At 34.4% G+C, this 24,520-nt stretch overlaps 2 protein-coding genes across 3 annotated transcripts in view; one reads left to right on the forward strand and one right to left on the reverse strand.

Moving 5' to 3' along the window:
* Positions 1-12,072, forward strand: part of LOC110115636 (cyclase-like protein 3) — a 40,765-nt gene extending 28,693 nt beyond the window's left edge. For both annotated transcript variants that reach the window (XM_028693416.1, XM_020848921.2), the window contains exons 4-6: positions 10,156-10,253; positions 10,746-10,816; positions 11,696-12,072. In XM_028693416.1, the coding sequence (XP_028549249.1) occupies positions 10,156-10,253; positions 10,746-10,816; positions 11,696-11,821 (295 nt within the window). In that variant the 3' untranslated portion in view covers positions 11,822-12,072. The remainder of the gene's footprint in view (positions 1-10,155; positions 10,254-10,745; positions 10,817-11,695) is intronic.
* Positions 12,073-19,884: 7,812 nt separating this feature from the next.
* LOC110115632 (probable isoaspartyl peptidase/L-asparaginase 2) lies at positions 19,885-22,697 on the reverse strand. Its single transcript, XM_028693409.1, has 2 exons — positions 22,119-22,697; positions 19,885-20,585 (listed from the first exon to the last, which is right to left on the reverse strand). The coding sequence occupies exons 1-2, from the start codon at positions 22,623-22,625 to the stop codon at positions 20,061-20,063; spliced, it is 1,032 nt and encodes a 343-aa protein (XP_028549242.1). The 5' UTR covers positions 22,626-22,697; the 3' UTR covers positions 19,885-20,060.
* Positions 22,698-24,520: the final 1,823 nt, after the last annotated feature.

A 24,520-nucleotide genomic window follows, 5' to 3' on the forward strand; every position in this document is an offset into this window, starting at 1 on the left:
CAAGCTTTTTGACCCAAAAGACCTCTCTAGACTTTGAGACCCCATCTATTAGTTCTATGTGATCAAATTGAATTCAAGGGACCCAACTCTTAGTCCTAGATCAACTTGGTTGACAAAGTCAACCAAGTTTGACCAAATATCCCATACACCTCCTTTCATCCAAACCCTTTGATCAAAGTCATTTAAATCCCATTTAAACTCATGGGGTGACCCCTTAGGCCTCCAAGAGTCCCCTCTTGGAAATCCAAGTCCTGGGCCCACTTGGGTTGGCCATTTGGTTTGAACCAAGTGCCAAAAGAGAGGCCCCCTTTGAGCCATATTTCAATCCTAGCCAAAATTAATCGAAGCCAAGGTGTCATTGGGTCTCCCTTGACCCAATACATCTTCCTTAGCCAGCGTAGCCATTGAATCACCTTGGGTTAAGAGTAAGGCTAACCCAAAGTGGCTAAAACCACTTGGGATTGAGCCAGCTCCTACCCTAAGCTCAATTGAACCTACCCAACGCTTCCATTAGGTGGCTCTAGGTCCAACACATCTTCCCTAGCTGGCCCAAGCCTTGGGTTGACTTGGGTAAACTTTTGGGCTAGCTCAAAGTGCTCAAAACCACATGGATCTGAGCCATTTTACATCTCAGACCTAATTGAACACAATTTCCACTTGCATTGGGTGCACCAGACCCAAACTTACTTCCCACACCAAGCCCAGGGTCTGGCCTGACCTGGGTTGATCCCAATTTGACCAAAACCAAGCAGGTTTGGGTCAACCCAAGCCACCCGATTGGATTAACCTCTCCTAGGCCCAACTAAGCTTACCCTTGAGTTCACCATGTCCCCATCACTCTTTCCTTGTCAACCCTGATCCAGACCCCGACCGGTGGCAGCTGGAACCAATGGAGTTCAAACTCCAGTAGTCCCCCTCTGCTTCGACCCTGACCAAAAGCCTTCAAAAAGCTGAGCTCACCCACTTCAGGCTCATGAGTCCTCTGGGAGCATATCCTCTTCCACCTGGCGTCCATCCGAGGATTAGCTCGCGGGAGTGAGCTAAATAGGGCGGCTCATTCTAGGGACCAGGATTCGCTCTGAGGCATTCATAAATATTACCCAGAGCTCCCTCGAGTTTACTCTCTCGCTCCCTAATCTCCTAGATGCTCCCATCCATCTATTCGAGCGAACTCTGGCGAAAGCATCTCGCACTCCGCTTGAAGTCATACCTCCGGCCATTCTCCAGTCTCATCTTCTGAAGGAGATCTGCTTGCCTCCATCCTCTAAAGCTTCCTGATAGAGAAGCTCATCTGTTGAGACCTTCTTCCTGATAGAGAAGCAGTAATATTTCAATCTCGAGCTCCCTAGATAGGTAGTCCAGTCAAGTGTGAAGAAAACCTTCACCCCAACAAATTTCCATCGTTGGATTGAAGGTTTTCACCCTCCTGATCCTCCCTATGAGATTTTATCAGAGTTCGCTGGTGGGATCATTCAGATCACGCCAGAATAGATTCAAGGCTTCGGATGTGTGCGGGATATTGAAGATATAATCCTAGCAGTTGATTTCAATAAATGGTTTGGATTAAATCCCACGATTTTGAAGGCTGTTTGATCCTGACCGTCCAATCATCCATTCGATGGTTTTGGTCAATCTGACCATTATCCAATCAGTCGCTAGTTATCTCCTCGCTAATCAGGATGCGCCGAGTGTAAAGAGCCAGCTGACTGGGTAATTGGGAATTAAATTTCTCAAAAAATCATGGCTATCCTCAAAAATTCATATCTCCCTACACACTTGACCAAATTAGGTGTTCTTAGTCTAATTGGAAAGATCTCAGGGAGATCTATAAAAGCTCTATAGTCCTAGGCTCTAATTTCATATGTGTGAAGTTTAATTCTAGTTTGAATGTTTTATATATTATTGCATTTATTGGTTAATTTGAACTTACCAAAGCTTGGGACTTTGAGAGAGTGAATTTGGGCATGCCCCTGACATGTCCAAATTTTCTAAGGTAATTTAGGGATCACCTTAAGTGACTTGGTTAGCCACCTTAGAGAATCCCATATGAGCTCAAAATTGGTGTGTTTAGACCCTAACATCAGGTGATCTCATGGTCCAATTTTTCTGGATTTAGTGCCCATTCGTTCCACCAATAAGGAGCCAAAAAAATCCCTCCTTAGAATTAACTTAGAGCTTCATTAATCCATAAAAAAATTCTTATTAAATATAAAAAAATTTATTCAAGGATCCTAATTTGAAATCAAATATAACTTTAATTTAACTTTAAGTAAAAATCAATGTTTAATCAATTTTAAATAATTAAAAATTATTAAAAATCCCAAAAATTCCCAAAACACTTGCTGATCTCTCCTTAGATCATTTTTATCTTTGGAGTTTATTTAAAGAAGTTTAGGACTTGTTTGGATTCAAATCATTAAAAAGGACCCTTAATTGAAACAAATTAAAAATTCCATTAAATCTTAAATTTCTAAAATTTATAACTTTTCAAATTAGTCAAACTTAAAGGCTAATGACTCAAAATAAAATCTACTATTTTCTAAAAATGTAAAACCCCTAAAATCTGATCAAAGTCAAAATGTTAACAATTTGGTCAAATTTAGGTCAAAATCTTATCAAAACTTTTAAAATTCATAACTTTCATAGAAGACTCCGAATTGAGCGTGCTAACAGTCTAACAACTCATATTAAAGTCTAATATTTATTAAAAATCTGAAACCTTTGAAATTCACTTTAATTTTAAAATTTAACTTTTGACCCCTTAATTAACCCATTTAGATAATTCCTAAAATGCGATAATTCTTTAAAATTCCATAATTTTCTAATTTGGTTAATAAAAGATTCAACCAATCCTTTAAAATTAGTAACTAGTTCTTTTCTTAGTATTAATCCATCCTTAATTTTAACCAACTTAAATTAAGTTAATCAACCCCGATTATTACTAGGTAACCCAAGCCTACGAGGCTATTAGCTTAGCCCCAATAAAGGTGAAATAAACTTCATACCTCGGTGTGAAACAAAGATAGTAATTATTTAACCTTTAAAATATATTTAAATAAATTCTTAACATATTAATATTTAAACTCCAACCTAAACCTCCACTTAAGCTTTAACAAATTTAAAACATTAGATAACTCTAATTAACTATCCAGCCTATGATCAACCCCAACTACATGACCTTCTACACACACTTTAGATGATTTGCTAGGACAATCAACTCTAGATCTAGGTTAGGACATTGTTTACTTTTCTACTATGTGCCAGATTTTTTATTATTTTACTGCATGTTGTGGATGAAATTTCCTACTATGTTTGCTTACTTTTGTTACACTCTATGGATGATTGATGTGTTTGGAGACTAGATTACCCTTAGGATAGGAACTATCTGGATGTTCACTGAGATTTTTGCATGTGGCTACGCTCATGCAGGGCAATAAAAAGGGGGCTTAATAAAAATCAATTATAAATATGCTTGCACAGGTGCTTCAACTACTAAGTAGTTTGTTTATTTATTTTCTGTAATATATATAATTGCTTGGAAATATTTATGATTTATTAATTTCTTAGGATAACCTTGCAGGGGAGTCTAGAATTTTCATTTTTATATAAATGTAATTTTTGTAAATGTTAAGTGTTATGAAAGTGGAGTTTTGAGATGGGATACATAAATCCAAAGCTTGGATTCCAAAGAGAAAAAGGACACCCCTTTGGGGAGTGGCCCTTTTTCTATTACTCGTAAGGGTGTGAAAGTTTTATACTCATAATTGAAAAGTTTAAAATTTAAGGAGTTAAATAACATTGAAAGATAACGAATCTATGAAATTAGCCGAGGACCGCCCCCGGGGTCGCATGCATATTTTTTCACTTCTTCTCTCCTTGTTTTAGACCCTTTCCTGCCTGCAGGTAGAGTCTGGATAATATGACCTATGAGGATAAGGTGCCAGACCTTGGGAAGCCCAGTCTTCTAAAAAAATTATTTTTAAGCCTTTTTCAAAAATTTCAAGCATACCTAATTTGAAGTTGTCGACTAGCATACATTGCATTAGAAACATATTTAAAAGAGTAAAAATTTTAATTGCATTAGTCTTTAGCATTTTTCACCCAACATAAGTCAAAGTATCCAATTAGAAAAATCTCTAGATGTCAGCCCCAGCTCTCCAAGACCTTAAAGAAAATGTCCCTACCACTCTTTCATAAAAAAATCAGATTCATCTATTTTAAATCGATTAGGTGGTTAGCTAGCTCTCCAATCCAAACTGAGATAAGTCCAGGTTCTGCATTGCATTAGTTAGGTTCAAAAAACTGTGGTCCATTATCCAATTTTATATCTAGGATTCGAGGCAGATCTTTGATTATAAGACCCCAACATTTAAGAATATAATCCCAAATTTCTAATAAAATGCTCAACTCTAATTAGATCTCATTTCAATCTAAAACATAAAGCCCAACATTTAGATTAAGATGGGACACTTCCGAATGGTTTCGAAATCCCAAAGTGTCCCCTACTTTTTCTTCCCTTGATTCTATTAATAACTATTCAATCTTGATACATTCCCCTTTGTGTTTCCAAAATTCACCTCTTTTTCATATCACTCCTAAAAAATCTTTAACAAAATTTTGCCACTATTTTAATCAAGAGTTTTTGTAGGGGACTTTATATCTCCCTACGATGTAATTAAATACGAGGGCTTACACTCGTAGGAGATTTAGAACCCGCATTAATTTTAAAAATTTATTTTCAAAATCCAATTGATATTTCTTTTGGGAAATCTACTTCAAAACGATCGTCATCGTCATATTCATATAGTGGCTAATGGACGATACTCTCTTTCTCTAAAGAGATTTATCATATATAATTATCAATCTGAATATGAAATTAATGATCCCTTTTTCTCTCAATTGTTGTAGTTTGATTTTAGATTGAACATCATTTTAACCTTTCCGGGGTCATATGCGATTCTCCTTTAAATCAGACTACGACAACTAATAGAAAATTTATAATTCTTATTCTGAACCCGTTAGAAAATTTTATCTCCACCTTTTGAGGTGGTATATCATCACTAATAGTCTGTTTGACTTAAGAATTAAAACTTAAACTTAATTTCAGAAAAGAGATATTCAAGACTTAAATTAGTATTTTTTTGGAAAAATTCAACCAACGATGATCGCTATCGTCATGCCTGAATAATTACTGAGCAGTGGTATATTCTCCCTTAGGGGAGGTATATTATTTGTTCATAAGATTTTGGGTATAAGATCAACGATTGTCTACTTAGAATACTATAATTAGAAATTAGATCAAACTTCATTTTGACCTTTCGAGGACACATGTGGTTTATCTTGGATATAGTTATGATATTCAAAGTAGGACTTGTAATTTTAGATTTGTACCCCACTTGAAATCTTATTTCCAGTTCTCAAAGTGGTATGGTTTTTCTTTTGGAATGTTCGATCTCAAAATTCAAATCTAAAAGTCGATTTTAAAATTTTCAAATAAAATTAATCTTTTTCAAAAAAACATGCTTTCAAAATTCCACCAACAAAAAATGGCATGCCCGGTGGGACAGAATCTCTCTCTCCATCTTTAATAATGGAAAATTTTTGTTTCATCGATAGTCTTCACTACCTATTCTTCCGTTGGTCCCTCCACCCATTTCTCTCTTGGGAGAGTGTGGCCAACATCTAAAATAAAAGATATTATAAAAGAGAGGTGAGACGTCCAAAAATTTTAATGATATATTAATTCTAATTTTGACCTTCTGTCCTCATATCAATCGGTAAGGCAATAGTGTCAAATCAGATTCTCGATATCTCCTTTTAAATTTTATGAATATATGATATTGATTTTTGATTCAGTAAATAAAGCCTTAGAATTGTAAGGAGTCCTGAAGATCTTTATTTCGGGATCTAAATACTTTGGCCTTAACCCCCCACTTTCTTTTTGACTTTTAGAAATGGGGAGAGTTAGGAAACTGACCTTACTTAAGCCTTCTCATAGTCCCATAAGCCTTCGGGCAAGAGGAAACAATGCCCGTTGTGTTTTGGGATTTTGGAGAAGCTCAATTTAAATTTCATAAAATTTAAATCCTTTCAAACTCTCTTTAAGTTTCAAATCATCATATGTTACCCTACAACATCCCCTTATGGGCTAGCACATGTTGTCAAAAGTTTGATTCATCTCGAGTTCATAATCAGTATCTTTATCTTATTGATATTTGTTCAGTGGTAATTTCTATAACTAGGCATGTATTGTAGGGTTGAGATTTCCTTATGAGCTTTGATTTTCTAAAAGAAAAATTATTTCAAAAATATCTAATTCCAATCCTCTTCTTTAAATTTCAAAAAATTCCAATGGCCGACAAACTGATATTTTCCTTTAACCGAGAGCTGTCGTCGCAAGTAAATGATCTGGGGAGTACTGTGATTTTTGGAATGGGTTTCAGCACCCTGGAGTTGTCCATGGATGGACACAAGATCATTGATTTAGATATTATTAAAGAGGTTCATCTAGTTGTCGAGCTAATTGTGGGATCATCACCCACTTTACAAGTCAGTAGTGATGAAGAGAAACAAACTGAGCTGATTGTTGAAACCCCTACTGCGGTTAAGTCCGTTTTCAAAGAGGGGTCTAGTTCTGGGCTCACTTTTACTACTAAGAATCAAAGGAAGAACTATCTAAGGAGACTCAGGAAGAAGATTTAAAAAGCAAAAAGAGTCATCCCCTTTAAGACTTTAGCCTAGGTAGACTAGAGGCTATTCAGGGAGAAGAGAGGGCGGATAGGATAGCCCATTCCTCGCCATGCCCAGTTGACTACTCAACCAAAAAGACTTCTAAGGAAAAGCATCTTTAGAGAAGGACTTTGAGAAACATAATTTATACTTATGCTGCACAATCTGGAAAGACCATGGAAGAATACATGAAATAGTTGAAGGGAGTTATCTCCCATCGCTTACAGAGTGAGGTTTTGAAAGAAGAAACATCTAAAATGGAGAACCTGACTCCTTAATCTGTTAGGAGAAATAAAAAATATGTCTGACAACCAGTTACTTTAGTTTTAGTTGATGGGTACCACTAGGTGCCACGCCTTCCATCTTCAAAGATGGAAGGTATTATGCTGACTGGGTCCAAGAGAGGCCGCCCCCCTACTAGTAGGCCCCCGGTACTCCCCCCTAAACTTCAAAAGTTGGCCTCAATGGTCATTAAGCCTAAGGAAGTTGAGATTCATAGATCAGTTGATGTTAAGGGAAATAGGCGAAAATCTCCTGAAAGGAGGTTCGTGCCTAAGAGGACCAAGTTGGAGATTCTGCCACCACCTCCTATAATATCTAAGTTTATTCTCCAACTGCAGTGAGTTTTAGTCGGTCCTCCTTCATCTCTAGTTGATTCGATAGATGTTTGTGCCAGTACTCCAGTTGTCGTAGTTGATAGTACCCCTACTACTAGTTTAGTTGATGTTCCAGTCACCAGCCCTACTGTTATTTTAGCCGATGTTCCCCAAACTCTATGTGTCATTCCTAGGCTCCCTACTCAAGGGTCTGAGGACCATACAATGCCTGATGTAGGAGCTATTACCCTCCAAGCTCCTGCCTCATCTCGCAAGGTATATGTCCCTCACCCAGTTGAGGATGTCTCTCTTATAACTACCAGTTCTAGGATAGTCGAAGGGGAAGGAATTTACCAAGATAAAGAGATGATGGATGAGCCAGTTTGAGAGTATCAACCAGATAATAACCCAAAACTCACAACAATTATTTCCAAGTTAGACTCTAATAAGCTCTATGAGATGGTTGACTATAAAGGGTACTTACCTCTCTATCCCGGATTAATTGGGGACAGATCGATCGAGGAGGTAGTACAGGAAATAAGAAATATTCTATTAAACAAATAAGGGATAGCCACCTTTGACTAGGATTTGGATGATCTCCTTGGGGAAGAGGATAACTACACCGACAACATTTATATGGTTAAGACCATAGGGTCTAATAAAAAAGTTGAGCCAAGTAAATGCCAATCTTCTAGGTAAGATGATTTGCATGCTATCGAGTCAGATTCAGATGATTCAGTGAAGACTGGGGAAGACAAACATATATGGGACTTAGAGACTTAACTTGCAAGCATGATATCATTAGTCTAAGAAATGCAAGAACGATTGGACAAATCATAGGAGGCTTCCTTAAAATCGCAACTGTTAGCTCGAGAGATTGAAAAAAGAGCTAAAAGGGTATAATCTAGCTCTAAATCTCTCGAGTCAACACCAGTGATTCCCCCCTATATGCCAGAAGTACTCCCAGTTCAGCCTATAGTTTCCGCTGTTCCCCCAGCACTACCTCAAAAGGATATCAAGCAACTAATTGAGGACTAGGTAAGGGAGGCCTTAGCTTTTTCACAATGGACTGCATCTATTCCGAAGGGTAGGCCTTACCCTGAAGAATATGACTCAGTTTCTTACCCTAAAGGCTTTGTGCCACCAACTTTTAAAATTTTCACTGGAATAGAAAACCCGAGACAGTTCGATTTTGGTTAATTGGGTTTTACTCTGTTCTCTTGCTTGTGCGCAAAGTTCTCTGATTTTAGCCTAATCATTGATTTTTCTTTTTGTGTTTTCATAGTGTTTTCTTTTTCCCTGTTGCCTATCCATTTGGGCTCTTGTAGCACTTTTATGATATCTCCCTATATGTGGCTCCTGTTGAGCCTCGCAATATCTTTTGCAATTTCAGATCCTATAGTCTTTTTATGTTTATCTAGATAACTGAAAGTATCATATCATGATAGGAAATACTTGAAGATCTCAAGTAATTCCTATCAATCGTTAGAAAAACAGTGAAAATCCTTCACAAGAATCCACACAAAACCAAGAAAACAGTAGACAATTGGTATTATTTGATGAAATAGAAATGAAAAATAGCAAGATACAGTTGATCCTCAATTCGAGAGGAGGATCGATCTCTCTTAAATCTCTAGATGCCGCTAGAGCCCAAAAGAAAACCAAAATCTAAGAGATATCCAATTTCAGTCAAATTCAAGATGCCCTAATCCTAGGAAAACAAACTATTTAATGCATATAATCCAAAAGGAAATCTCTAAACAGTTCCAACATTCAAATTTCCCTCCCAAAACCCTCTAAAATCCTTCCTAAAATATTCGGTTGGCTCTTGTGGTCCAAACGGGATACCGAAGCGGTGGAAATCTTCTGCCTCTATTGCGCTTGGCTGGTCCCATGTGGACTGGCTGGACCGGTCTAACATATCAACTCCACTATTTGGGTAGAATTTTGACTTTAGCATCTTGTTTTGCAGCTATCCATGTAATTCATTACTGGTTTTTGAGAGCATGCTTGATTTTAGTCTTTTTTTTATGCTTGATTTTAGTCTTATTCATCACAATTGACTTTTTTTTTTATCAAATCTTAATCGACTTCTTATGATTTTAAGTTTCTTGTTGAATTTCTTTGATTGTGCAACCATTAATTATTATTTGGCTCAGATTTCTCATATTTTTTGTCACATCAAAGCAAGATGCATTTCTTATTTTTATTGGCGGTCTTTGGAACTATGAATTCCTAATCTAGTTTTTGCTATTTCATATGTTGCGTCATTTAGTTTGATTAGGAGCCATAGACCTGAAAATGACTTGCGTCAATATGGTTCTTGTAATATTTTGTGTGCATTTTGGATTAGAGTTTCACATGATTTTGCCTGAAATCACATTAGGTGAATCTAAGTACTCAATGAATGCGCCACTCCAAGCATGTTGTTGTTAGGATCTGAAGCTTCTAAATGATCTTGTTAAATTTTTCATTTAATTATTTTTTGTTCCCTTTTTATTCCCGTTAAAGTTCCTTCGGCGCAACTACACATTCATTTGAGTGGTGCTTCTTTTTGCGCTACTTTGTATAATTCTTTTAGTAGCTATGATTCTTTAATAGGCATGCGCTTGATTTTGGCTCGCTATGCTAATTTTGTTGAAGTTAGAATTGTGTTCCTCTCTTTAATCTTACGATACCAATAGTTTCTCAATTTTCTTATTCCCATCTATTAATATTAATATGGTGAAGTTTGGGATTCTTTTTATCTTGTTTTGATTGTAAGATTGGAGAATAATGAAAATTAGTTTTGTTTGAAACATTCATCTGAAATTTTACCAATTTACTTCAGGGAACTCATGTGGAAGAAAGAGTTTGATACAAGCTATGTTGGGTTTATGAAGGATGGTGCACAATGGCTGGTTGATAACACTGATATTAAACTTGTTGGTGAGCCAAAATACATGTTAATTTCATTGACTTATTTTATCTTTTTGTTTTTATGCCAAGGCTTTTGTAAAGAAGAAATTACCCCTGGTACAACTTTTACTACATTTCTGTTGGGTCACCAGAATTATTTCTGTAGTCTATATTTTGTAATTTGGTACCTATATTTTTGCCCCAACCTTTCGTCACTCCTATTTTGCGGGTCGGTTACCAAGTCCTGTACCTTTGATCCCTTCTCCTTTTGACACCATTAAATGGAAACCACTTCACGGAAATACTATCAATGAACATATATTCAATTGTCCATTTTCATTCAACTCCTTGGGTATAATTTTTATCATATTTTAGATTCCACTTGTGAAAAGCAATACATTTACCCATGGCTAGTTGATTTGCAGTAATTAATTCACACCAAAAATTTTGTAAGTGCACATGAAAGTGAAATTTCTCTTATTGTCCTGCTAATTTCTTTTCTTTTCTTACCAAATTGTTTAGGTATTGATTACTTGTCAATTGCTGCATTTGATGATCTGATCCCGTCTCATCTGGTTTTACTTAAAAAGAGGGTATGATATCTATCTGAAGTTCATGCCTTTCATATGATTTTATTTTTTGGTTTCGAATCCTTATAAGAAGGCAAAGTTGCAAATTGTGAATAATTTGCATAATTCCATTTCATTCATCCTCATGAATAGAATGAAAAATTCTGTATCTCATTCTTTATTTTCACCAAAATATTATAGTCAACTCTTTTGCACCACTATGGGAATGTGAATTTATAGGAGATTGGTTAAGTTGGATTGGCAAATTCCAGTGCAACTTAGGACCATATTGGCGCTCCTCAGTTCCTAGAAGCCCAAATCAAGTTAAAGCCAGGTTATGGTCTGCTGCTGTGTTGAACCATCCCCGGCAATTTGATTCATATTGCTCTGCTGAATTGTCTGAAGGATTTTTCGTAGCTTCCAGTAATATTTATTATATTATTTATAGTAAGACACTAATCTAATTCATGGCTAAGTTACTGATTGTTTATTGTCCTACTCAGTTGTGTAGGTCCAGTTCACATATAATGTGTATTAACTTTTTTGGATCGAAATCTGTTGTTGGTGAAATCAAAATCTTATTGACATGCATGGTTTGAGCCAATAGAAGGAAGAGAGTGAAAGAGAAATCTTGAGAGAGGACAGAATATTGTTAGATTTTAGTATCAGAAATTACAAGATTCCATCCGTTATAGGTTCAGTTTGTTCTTTTTATAAGCCACTCCATTGCCGCTCATAGAAATCTTTCAAACAATGATCTTTCTGCTGATTGAACAACTTAATTCTGTTCCAGTAGGCACTTCAGGCTTTTCTTTTAAAAACATTCATTCTCAATGCATTGTTTAAGATAGTTACTCTTCTATTTCCAGTGAATTTAATCTAATTCTTTTCCTCTTGACTCAGGATATCATCATCGTTGAAGGCTTAAAACTAGAAAATGTTCAGCCTGGACTCTACGATTTACATTGTTTACCTCTCAGGTTGCGTGGTGCAGAGGGATCTCCAATTAGGTGCATTCTTATCAAATAACTTGCTTCAGGAGATCTCTTTTTGATCAGTTATCTCTCAGTATTAGTAATTTATACTTGATTTTGTGTTTCTTTTGTTGGTCTCTGTATATACGCCCTTGAAAAAATAGCAATATGACTAAATAATACTTTACATTGCTATCCTTTGTAAGAATCGATAGTATATCTAAAAAAACTTGTAAGAATTGGCTCTTTTTTCTCTCTATGAATGAATCAGGCACAAGCAAAAGAAAGGAGCAATTATTTCTAATACATTTTTTGTATGATTTTTATAGGATTTGATGAACTTTCAGCATCATAATTTAAAACCTTCACAAAGTCTGCAAAATTCTGGACACTTCCTCTTGTTTCATCATCATCGTTAGCTTCATCCTAATCATTTGATTATTTTTACTGAGTGCTTGCTCATGTGTTAGACTTACTATTGACAGATAATATGTTAGATGTAGATGGATTATAACTTTTCATTTATTAGAGTAAATATCTCATCAATTATATATATATATATATATATATAGGCTTTTCAGGCTAGTCCCAAAATCATTTTCGCATATAGTTGAATCGAGGAGTTAATCAATCAGTCAACCTTTTTAAGAACAGCTCGTTGTTATTATTGATCAATTTATGATCTTTGGCTTTAGATTAGATGGCTAGAAATAAAATATTTATATTAAAAAAATCATCGAAGTAAATCTAAATCGTAATTTCTTAACTCTCGAGCTCTTTGAAGTTGAATATATCTTATAAATGTAGGAAGAATTGTTTATTAAATTTCTTTAAAATTTTAGTCATTTGATATTCTAATCCAGTAAGAGTGATTCAAATTTTGTTGCATGCATTTATATAAGTAGCTTTATATAGTATAGTGAAAATAATTAAAATTTTTATTTAGGAACTTATGCAAAATATTGAGAATGTTATACATTAAATTAATAAAAATGTTATTTTTGAATCATTTTTCATATGAATCATATTAAAGAATTAAATGTTTATTATATTATTTTATGCAATACTCAGTTGAACCTATGAATGTTTAAGCTATCTTTTGTTTGGATATTTCTTACTCGTTACTTTTTTAGAAATTTGTTATAGAAAGTTATTTTTTATAATCAAAGTAGTTATGTTATTTTGCTCATAATAATTTTACAGACAATTTTATAAAATGTTACAATCATCCCAAATGAACTCTCAGAAAGCTCATTCAATTATTTGCTTTCAACGGCTCAATCGGCTCAATCATGGGTGGTCATTTTAGGGACTTATAAAGAGTTAAGCGAACTTATTTTATTATCTACCTCTTTGTCCTTGCTTGTTGGAAGCGCTCTTGGGGACTTTTGATGAATTAAAGTGTTCATTATTTATCAGAACTCATGGGAATCAGCTCAGTGTGAGCCACCTAGGAAACTTTAAAGAGGTTGGAAACTCGTTTGCTCACTTTCCCTTGTGTGGCTCACTCATGGAGGGCAACTCTTAAGAATTTTAAAGAGCCGAAGAGTTTGCTAGTAAAATTGTTCTCTTGGGGCTCTTCAAGAGCTACTCTTGAGGAGTTTTAGTAAGCAACTTAAGTAGCGGATGATGATATTTGAAGTTGGAAGAGTAACTGATAATGACATCAATTTGAGAGAGAGAGAGAGAGAGAGAGAGAGAGAGAGAGAGAGAGAGAGAGAGAGAGAGAGAGAGAGAGAGAGAGCACATATGTTACACAAAGAGAAGTAGATAATGAATCCGTGTATTGGAAATTAGAGAAGTAGATAATGAATGTGTTTTGGAAATTATTTAGAGGCCAATGATATATTGAATAGATTTGCATTTTTTATCATTAATTTAAAGTTTGTTGTATGTTAGAATCATACCACAATGATTCGTTTTAAAAGGCCATGCTACGATGTTTTTAAGATGTGTTTGAATATGGAGGGTTAAACCAATTTATTAGGGGTCATATCTTCTTGTATAGAAATGTTTGATGATCCATTTAGGCTAGCTAGACCAACCAGGAATAGTGGAAAGATTTCTTGACTTCAGTTATACCCACAAATTTATAGTCAAATGCTTTGTTTAGGATGACTTTTTTATTGCTTTGTAAAGTTGTTTTTTTGTAAATATATTTTTTTTTTAATCAGGAAAAAAAATAGTGGTCTAAAGTTGTCGCAAACGAAACTGATGTTACCCCAAAATAGACTTTCTTCTTATAGTAGTGTAGTGATTTTCTTTAGTGATGTTAATACTATTATATATCAACCATCACTAGTATGTGAGATTAAAGACAGATCAATTGATTGAAGTTGCTTAAATGATGGGCATTAAGATATCATATATGTATGTTTTTTGAACATTATGATTTTATATATATGAATAACAATTAATTTCTAGCATAACAATTTTTTTATAGAACTAACCACCACCGAGAAGAAGAAAAATTAATATGTGTAGAGTATGGATGTAAAGTTATGTTCGTACATGTGAGTGTACACAGTATTTACACAATGTGTACAAAAGTATATAGTTCTATAGCACGTAAAAATTTCTCTAGAAAATAGCAGGATAGAGAATAAAACTGTCTTATCTTTTCTTTCTCCTAGTTTATTTTATCTTCTTTCTATATAAGCCTAAACATTATAAAAGCTCTAACATACTTAAAATATCAGAAAATGATGTAAACTAAAACATAAAGTAGTGGAGATAAAAGAATAAAGAACGATAATGATGGGGTTTAAGTATTCACATAGTCTTAATAATGCATCACATCATTCTTCCTTGGATTCATAAGAGCTGGAATATTTCTTTTTGGGGTAAATCGGGGCAAAGCCCATTTATTAAAAAAATAATACCAGTTACAAATGACAAGCATGATAAACAGGAAACATAATAAAATTACAAAAGTAGCCAAACTAGAAAACCTCTAAGAAAAGGAAGCCTAACAGAAGATAAAACATACATCAAACTTAAACAACTCATCAACTGAACAAGGAACCATGAACAACATCATATTTCCTTGCCAAGCTTAACTTAGATGCAAATCTAATAAATATTCCTAAACCAAACATCCCGGGAAATGTTCTTTTATCTTATCGAAATGCTTCCATCTACTAACTTTGATTCGAATAGCATTCTTAATAATGCTAATCACTATATCCGGATTATTCTAATTGTTAGCAAATCGTCGATTATTCCTTTCTCTTCAAAGCTGATAAACTGTGCGGCAGATTGTAAGAAAACTGAAGGACTTCTCCCATTTGGAAAGCTGAAGAGAGTTGTCCAAGTATTCAAAAAATTTTAACATATTCGGTCTAAGTAAGAAAGAATTTAAAGCAGGAAGAAGTTTATTTATCACATAAAATGTAAAATCACAGTAAAAGAAAATATGGTTATGATCTTCATGAGCTTTGTGACATAGGCAGCATTCCGGATTAATCTGAATGGATCTTCTAATCAGCAAGTCTACAACTTTCAACTTCTGCAAAATAGCCATCAAGGAGAAAATTGAGTATCTAAGAGAATAATTCTTGTGCCAAACATATTTATGCCTTGTTACCTTCTCCAAGTGGGAATAATAAGAGTCCATGAAATCCTTAAACTTAGGATTAAAAGAGCCACCTCAAGCTAAAGCTGGATGCTCTTTTATTTTTATAGTATAAATTTCGTAACCAACATTCTCAGGTATCGATTCAGGAAGAAACCAATTATAATCTCTGATGCAGTCTTTAATCGTTAAACCAGAAAGTGACTTGGCAGCAAGAAAACAATCAGACAACGCTTTCCCATTTAACCAAGGATCCCAATATAGAGAGAAATTAGAAGAAGGGGTGATTTGAAATGTTATATGATTCTTAATTTTATAAGCAGTGACATAGATATTTTTCCAGAATTTAGAAGCTTTAGCCGACGGAGGTTTCCAGGGGAAAAATATTTGGTTTAAAATTATGAACTGATTAAGGAATCCTGCATTAACATGCGCCAAATGAACGAGCAGTAAACACTAAAATAAAGGGAATCAACTGAGGGAATCCCTAAACCGTCCTTCTACTTAGGAATCACAATTTTATCCCAAGAAATCAGGTGAATTTTCTTCCCGTTAATATTCCCGTGAAACAAGAATTTAGAGCATAGCTTAGAGATAGTTTTACAGATGGCTTTAAGTATAATGGATCCCCTGATCCAATAAGCTAAAGTATTTGAAATAGTATACTTCAAAAATTGCACTCTTCTAGCTAAAGAGAGGAGGCGTACCTTCCACCCATCAAGCAAAGAAGTAATTTTACTCAAGAGATGCTAAAAATGAGAAGAATTAAGTCTCTCTAAGGAGATATGAATCCTTAGATAAGTGAGATAGTGGTTCCTATGCGTAATTCCCATAATATTACAAAATTGTTCTACATCTACAACATGATGGAGAAAATTATAGAACTTTTGGAAGAGTTTATAATCAGACCTGAAGCTTCTGCAAAATCCAAAAGGATTTTATTCAAACCTGTGGCATTTTGTGACACTGCAGATCCAAACACAAGCAAGTCATCTACATACATGAGATGGTTAAATGTTTTACCTTTTATTTTAAAACCAGCTGAGTTATTCCCCAAATAATCCGAAGAAAGACTACAAGATAAGACATCCATCACTAAGCAGAAGAGAAGGGGAGATAATTGACGCCCTTGTCTAAGACCCGAGGATGTTTTGAAGAAATCTTTCAATGAACCATTCAAACAAATTGAAAAATGCACATCTGAACTACAACCTTGTACCCATTTGATAAACAACTCCGGGAAACCTTTTTGCCTCATTCTATTTAACAGAAAACCTCAGGAAACAGTATCGAAGGAATTTCTAATGTCCATCTTAGCATAAAACATATTACTAGTAAAATTAAATTCTCTAAGAACTTTAGAAGCTAGCAAAATATTGTAAATAGTACTTATATTATGAATAAAGCCAGCTTGGCTTTCATGAATAATGAAAGGTAAAATAGTTTTCAGTATATTAGCCAGCAGTTTAGCTATGGTTTTATAAAAAAACATTGTATAAGGAAATCAACCTGAAATCATTAATATTATAAGCATGCAGACTTTTTGGGATAAGCATAATGCCCGTAGCTTTAACCCCTTTCGGAAGTTGGCCAGAGGAGAAAAAACTTTTAACAGCCTTACATAAATAAAACCCAATGATGTGCCAAGATTTTTTATAAAATTCAAACGTGAACCCATCCGGACCCGAGGCAGAGCATGATGAACCATCAAATACCACACTTTTAATCTCTGCCTTAGAAAATGGAACCGTTAAAGAGCTAATCAAATGAGAGGGAATCCTGTTACCCACAGGAATATTATAATTATTTTCCTTAATAGGCTTAGGAGAGTTAGAAAGCTATTTGTAATGATTAATAACCGCCTCAGCAATCTCCATGTGTTTATCAAAACTACCAGTAGGAGTAGTAATTTCTTTGATAACATTAATGTTATTCCTGGATCTAATATGAGCATATAAAAACCCCAGGTCATTTTCCCCATGGCTTAGCCATTTAGTTTTAGCTCTTTGGTAAAGCCAAGAGGACCAAGCATTATTCATAATGCTAAATTTGTCATAGGTTTGCTTATAAAGAATATTTAAATTCCTATTCAGCGGATCTATTTGTAAATCAGCCATGTACCATTGCTGTTTCTCCTTCAATTCTAGCATAGAGTTTAAAAAGTAGCACGAAGAAGACCAATTTCTATCCTTCATAGATTTTTTCAGGATCTGTAAAGATTTATAAAAAGCAGCAATATGATTGCTATTAATAGGTATGTCAAAGGCATTGATAACCTCCTCCCAAAACCCCTCCATATTTATCCAGAAGTTTTTAAACAGGAATCTAGATGGATTCTCATCCCTTTGTGATGTAAACAAGATTAACGGGGAGTGATCATAATAATGTGAAGGCAAAACTTTATAGAAAATTGAAGGAAATATTCCAGCATATAATTATTAGCAAGCATTTTATCTATTTTAATATGATGTGGGAGTCCAGCTTTTGATTGTACTAGGTATTAAAAAGACCGACAGAAGCTAAATCTAGCACACCATAATCAAATATAATTTTGTTCAGCTCACCCAAATGACTTGATTGAGAATAGTTTCCACCAGCTTTTTCATTTTTAGATCTGTAACAGTTGAAGTCACCCATGGTGACCCAAGCAAGAGAGGGGTCCGAAACTAAACTCCTCAACTGATCCCATAACATTTTTCTATCTACAATATTGTTAGCAGCATAAATAATAGATAGTAAAATGGGTGGTTGCGACCCCACCGAAAGAGTGCCATGTATGATTTGAGTAGAAATGAAGAGGGGAGAAAAGGAAATTAAAAGGGGGTTCCACTTTATCCAAATCCTAACAGGATTGGAACAACAGAAATTGTTACTTCTACTCTCATTGTTAAAAAGCATATGAGAGTTAATAAACCAAGGATCAAACAGGGCCTCGTTATTAACTTTAGCTTCTAAAATACATAACATACTAAGATCATAAGAAGTCACAAGCTCTCTACATGCTTTCACCTTTTAGGGTTATTGAAACCCTTAACATTCAAACAAGCAATATGAGAAAAAGACATTAATTCTTGGAAGTTTTCGCCTTTCTGACAGATTTGGCCCTAGTTTGCACAAAAAGGGAGAAGATTGAGATTTGTTCATAGAAGAATTAGGAGGAGGAGGAATATCCATCTTAGTTATATTGTCATTAGAATTAGCTTCAGTGCTATTATCATCCAAATCTTGATTTGGAGGATCATCTGATTGAAGTGCAGCAAATTTATTTGAAAGCCTTACATTGGACGGGGGAATTATATGAGGGAGAGAAGGATGGCTTGAGGAAGAAACTTCCTCAATTGGAAAGTGTTGAGATTAGGAATAATTGCATCATTAGACACGCAATTATTAGGGACCAAAAAGTTATTTCCTTTTCAACTGGAGGAGTTAAATTAGGTAAGGGATTAAAGGTAGAGTTAATACCTTCCAAATTTGACCGTTGCGGAGAGGGAGGTTTTGCAGGATCCTGATTTTGAGATCTAGGTTTTCAGCTTGCGCTTCTTCCTATATTCCTGGATTTTGGAGGAGGATAAACAACAGGCATGAGATTGGGATTGGATTTGCATGAGGAATAAGGATGAACCAGAGATCCACATCCTTCACAACGGCTGGGTTTCCAATCGTAAATAACTTTAAGCTGTATATCTTCACCTTCTATATTAATCGGTATTTCATCCGGTAAAGTCGAATCTTTAGATATTGAAACAGACACCCTAGCAAAAGTTAATTATTTTCTTTTGGCTGTGAGAGAATCAACAGATAAAGGTATACCAATACAGCTTGCAATTGTTGAAATTCCTTTTAGAGTCCAAAGGGCTAGAGGGAGGTCAACAATTTTAATCCAAAGGGGGATGAAATAAAGTTCATCTCTCTTATGTTGGAATTTAGGAGACCATTTTTGGAGTATGAATGGTTTCCCCAATAGAAACCAAGGCCACCCGAACCAAACCAAATAAAAAACTTCTTGGTTTGTAAACTTAATCAAGAAAAACCCATCTGCCATAGATAGTAAAGAAAACGAATCTTTCAAGTTCCAAACCTTTTTCATTGTTGCAAGCAGTCTCTCATAATAAGTCTTGGCCCTAAGGAATATCCGACTAGCGAAAAGGACCAAATAGAAAGACCCTCAGTGAGATCATCTTCTTTAAAAGTAAGTTTCTGACTCGATCGAACAAAGAATACAGTAAAATCTTCTGGCACCGAGGAAGGATTTGCGAGGTTCTTTGCGAAGGAGACATTGGTAGAAGCAGGGATTGGCCCCGGAATCGAAGGATTCTGAAGCGGAGGGAAATCGCTGATCTCCATCTGGGAGAGGAGTCAAACCTCTCCCAGACGGAAGTAGCCTGAATGGCGGTGAGATCTCCTGGAAAAAACCCTAGAACCTCCTAGTTTTCTTAGAGCCTCAAAAACTATTTCTCTTCTTAATAAGTCTCATTCATTATGTGGAATACTTGGTAATACACTTATCATCAGGTTCATCATGTGGATAATATGTATATACGTAAAAAAAAAAAAACATAACATTTTATAATTACCTCACAACCATTACTAAATGAAACAAAGCTTACAAGGTGGATTAACACATTAAGAGTAATTAATCAACACTCATTAATCACTCACTCCTAAAATTCCCACCTCCATGAAAGTAATTAGCAAACACATTAATAAACAAATTTATTAATCACTCCCATATCCCCACTTCCATAAATCCATCCTCAGTAGCACATCCCCTAAACATTCCATTTGAATTAAACCCATAAGCAACTTCCCCATCTTTACTAACAGCAATAACCCCAGCTTTTCCTCCATCTAATCTCTCCTTAATGGCATAATTAACCGCCTCCTGTAAGGCCAACCCTTTATATTCCATAATTGCCGCCACATCACGTGCGAGTGTCGCACGAATTATTGCCTCGCCCTCACCTGTACAAGAGACGGCACATAGATCGCAAGCATATGTTCCCGCACCAATTAAAGGTGAGTCTCCTATGCGGCCACATTTTTTGTTCATTAGCCCGCCTGTTGACGTGGCAGCGGCGCAGCCACCAGTGCTATCAACGACAACACATCCAACGGTCTCTGGCGCATAGACACTGATGGGAAGGCCATTCATTTGGATTCCTGTGTCAAATGACATTGCTGGCCCCACACTCCCACTGCATGTGTCAGTAGCCACTCTATAATCGAACTGTTTCAAATAAAATTTAGGGAGTTATAAATAGTCAAAATTTTGAATCTCAAAATTCTTAAATTAATTTAAGATTAGCATAGTAAACTATAAAAAATTGGATAAAAAATAATGTTTATGATTAAATAGAATCTAAAAATTAATGAATTTCTTTTTTAGGTAAATAGAATATTATTTATTCACATATTACATTCATCTTAAAATAAATTTAATAATTTTTAAATTCATCATAATCTATTTTTTATTGGAATATTCTCATAGTTTTTTTTTAATCTAATTTTGATTGATTTTTCATATTTTATATTATTTTATGATTGAACATGACACAACTTTTCCTATAATAGTATAATCAATCTTTCAAAAATTTTAAAAAGATTGTTCAAAATGGAAATATTTCAGGCCAAATAATGAATATTAAAACTATTAAATTTATTTTAAAATAAATAAAATATACAAGAAATTATTTAAATTTCATATTAGATTAATTTCAAAATCATTTTAATAATATTTATTCTAATTATAATAAAAAAAGTTTTGGTAGAATATTTTCAGCCAAATATATAATGTATAAAATTTGAAAATAATATCAAGACCTTCTTAATAATTCTTATTATATAAAAGGTATTTGAAATCTTTATAAATAAAAATAAATAAGTAGATCTTTCAATTTTTTTTTTAAAGCCTGTTAAATCTCTTTTAAGTAAAGATTAGTTTGGGAAGATTGTAATTTATTATAAAGATTATTATTAAATTATTGTAAAAAAATATTTTTTTTTAAAACCTGCCATAAAAAATAGCTTTCTAACAATTATTTTGTAAGCAATAAAAAAAGTTGTAAAATAAAAATAATTGAAAAACTGTCCTAAATGGAAATCTGTGATTGTAAAATTGTTATATATATTTTTAAAAACTTTTGTAGAAAATAGATTCTTAGAAAAAAAAAAATTTTAAAGGAAACAAAAAAATCAATAAAAAATTATAATTACCGTCTAAAAATTAAAAAAAGTAAAAATATCCACAATGAAATCTAAATTTCTCACAAAGTATCATAAAAACAATGTTGATGAATAGAAAAATAAAACAAAGCTAATGAATAGATTTAACAAATTATATTAAATATACTTAAGCTACAAAATCTTGACTTCGCTTTGACTAAATAAACACCGTCAAATATTATTAATTATATTTTTTTAGGTTATAGCTAAACACTCATAATAAATTAATTTTTTTAATATAACCCTTGACTGAAGGAGTGGAAAGCCACACGTCTGTCTATATATATATATATATAAGAGAGTGCATTATTTATTGAAATATTTGAAGTGATGCTCCTCAAAATAAAATTTATTAGAAATTAATATTCTCTATTCCCATTAATTTAGTCTGAAAGCATAAATCTTTGCAAATATTTTTTAAATTTATTATCAAATAAGATTTTTTTTTTCAAATTTACACATCAAGAAAATTGTATCATTATGAAAATTATTAAATTTATTTTGAAATCATTTTAATATATTTTTTATGAGAAAATTCTATTTTTTTTTCCGCTTAACAATCCCGGAATCCGACATGTCCATTTTTCGCAAAACCATCACCCACCGTCCATATTGGCAACCCACCATTAAATAAACGGTCCAAAATGAAAGGATTTTCGTAACTTGCCTGTTCTATGGCAAAATCCTCGGCGCCTTGAAAGGCGAGGTACGAGTGCGGGGAGAATTCCATGACTCTGCGAGCAAGTGAAACGGGATTTTTAACGGTGGTGATGCCCGACACGGCACCGCATCGTCGATCTGGTCCGTTCATTATACTGGCCTCCATTTCCACCGTCCCGCGGGCCGTTAGAGCCGACCCACGGCCCGAATTGAAGAACGGGTCGGTCTCTAATTCTCTCACCAACATCTCAACCACGTCGATAGCCATAGCACCTGATCTCAGCGCGTCGGCGCCAATCTCAAGGCAACCGGCCAAAAGTCGTTTCGCCGCCGCCTGTCGTTCTTCAGGCAATCTTGAGTCAACACCGGCCCCGCCGTGGACTGCGATGGCCCAGCCGCCCATCCTCTCCTTTTGATCGAGAAGAGGAAGAGAGGAAGTGGAGGGCTGAGATTTGTGGTTGGTGTGAGAAGCAAGCGGTTGAGAGTGCTTGGAATTTATAGCGAAGATTTCCCGGACGTGAGGAGAGTTTTCGAAACGGCGTTTTGGGCGAAGCGTTTGGAGTCCGGAAGAGCGGACGTTAGCCGGGGGATTCGGACTGTGATTTGGCAATAAAGGATGGCGGAGTTCACGTGGTCAAAAATCATATGAAGCCGAGGTGCTAAGTGAAAATTGCTTTTAACATTTTAAAACGTTAGATCGTTGTTGAGATGTGTGCTAGATGATTATTAAATAATCAAGAATCTAAATAACCAGTCGACGGATTCTAATTACTTTTATAAAGTTGTTCGGCTCTATTGAATAGGCTGCAAGTTGGCACGGAATCTGGACTAGAATCTGCCTGTCGATTCCGTGAGCCGATTTTAATATTGATATAATATATTATCGCCTATAACTTAGGTAAAAAATCTAGAGGATTTACAGCTTACCAAAAAAAATTATGTATTTATATATTTAATATTTATTTTTTTTGTTTTTATTTATATAGCATGTAAATTTAAATTTTATTAAATATCTCTATTATAAAGTTATTTAAAGTTATATATATATATCCAAACTTCTTCAGGGGTTTTCCACGTAAAAACTTTGGTGTCTCTTATGAACGCTACACCCTCTCACTTATCTGATTATGTGCTGGATCTTCGTACAACGCTAAGACGTTAAACTATATATTTCTCTACCGCCACGAATATTCCAGGACGCAACAATCATATCATTCATTAAATAAGTTTATTAATTTTAATGATTATATATATATATACTTTTATATGACTTCACAGGTTTCTAATAGGCTCTCAACGGATAGCGCTGCAAACAAATTGAGTTTTCGATAAGCTATTCGTGGCTCGACTTAATTATAGCTCATTCATGATCGTTTGATTAAACAATTAAATAAGCTTGAACATTTGTTTTAAATATTCGATAGTTAAATAAACAATATGTGTTCGTTATAATCTTTTATAAACAATAAACATTTTATGTTATAATCATTTATTAGAATAAATATGTTTATGAATAAGATGTATTTATTCATGTTTGATAGATTGTTTGTTTAAAGTGTTAATGAACAAGGTTGTTTATAAGTGTTGCAGACAAGAAAATACCCGGCGATAGAGTTAGAAAATTTTTCATTTCAATGTTGTACAGATATGCAGCACACAAATAGAAGAAAAATGTAACACCAGAATTTTTTACGTGGAAATCCTGGAAAAGGGAAAAGCTATGGGGTCACGCATAGTTGAAAAGATTCCACTAGTATTTGCTTAGATTATAAGTGACTGATTTGTCCTTAAAATTGAAAACGATAAAATTAAAATAATCAACACATAGGTTGAAATTCCGTTACAAATGGAGTTCGGAAATTCGACGATGTTCTAGTGGTCGTGCGGAAATCCAGCTTCAATTGACCGTCGGGAAAAAAATTGGTGTTAGTTGGCTGTCGGGCAAAATTCTGGCGTCGGTCGACTGTCGGGTAGAACTCATTTGGGTTTGGATTGAGTTGAATTTGGTGCCATCGGGTTTGTATTTCCGAGATGTTCATTTCGACTAAAAGTTTGTTGAAATTAGAGTTCAGATGGTGTCTAATTTAATTTTTCAAGTTTCCAACTCGGTTTTTGCCTCGAGATTCATGCTTAATCAAAATAATTTTTTGATGATATATCAATTGCCCCCTTTTTTTGAACATCGAAGCTCTAGAAATCTGAAAATACTTATCTCAACATTTCAAATTGAATGAATCTAAATTTTTTTTAGAAAATAATGTTCCAAAAAATGTAACTTTGCTCAAAATTGATTATAGG

The sequence above is a fragment of the Dendrobium catenatum genome, unplaced genomic scaffold (assembly GCF_001605985.2).
Source record: "Dendrobium catenatum unplaced genomic scaffold, ASM160598v2 fragScaff_scaffold_273, whole genome shotgun sequence".
In the NCBI taxonomy this organism is placed as follows: domain Eukaryota; kingdom Viridiplantae; phylum Streptophyta; class Magnoliopsida; order Asparagales; family Orchidaceae; genus Dendrobium; species Dendrobium catenatum.

Coding starts and splice junctions, on each gene's coding strand:
- LOC110115632 (XM_028693409.1), bottom strand. CDS start 22,625: ATGGGCGGCTGGGCCATCGCAGTCCACGGCGGGGCCGGTGTTGACTCA. Junction 20,586..22,118: donor ATGTCGGATTCCGGGATTGT/TAAGCGGAAAAA, acceptor TTATAACTCCCT/AAATTTTATTTGAAACAGTT.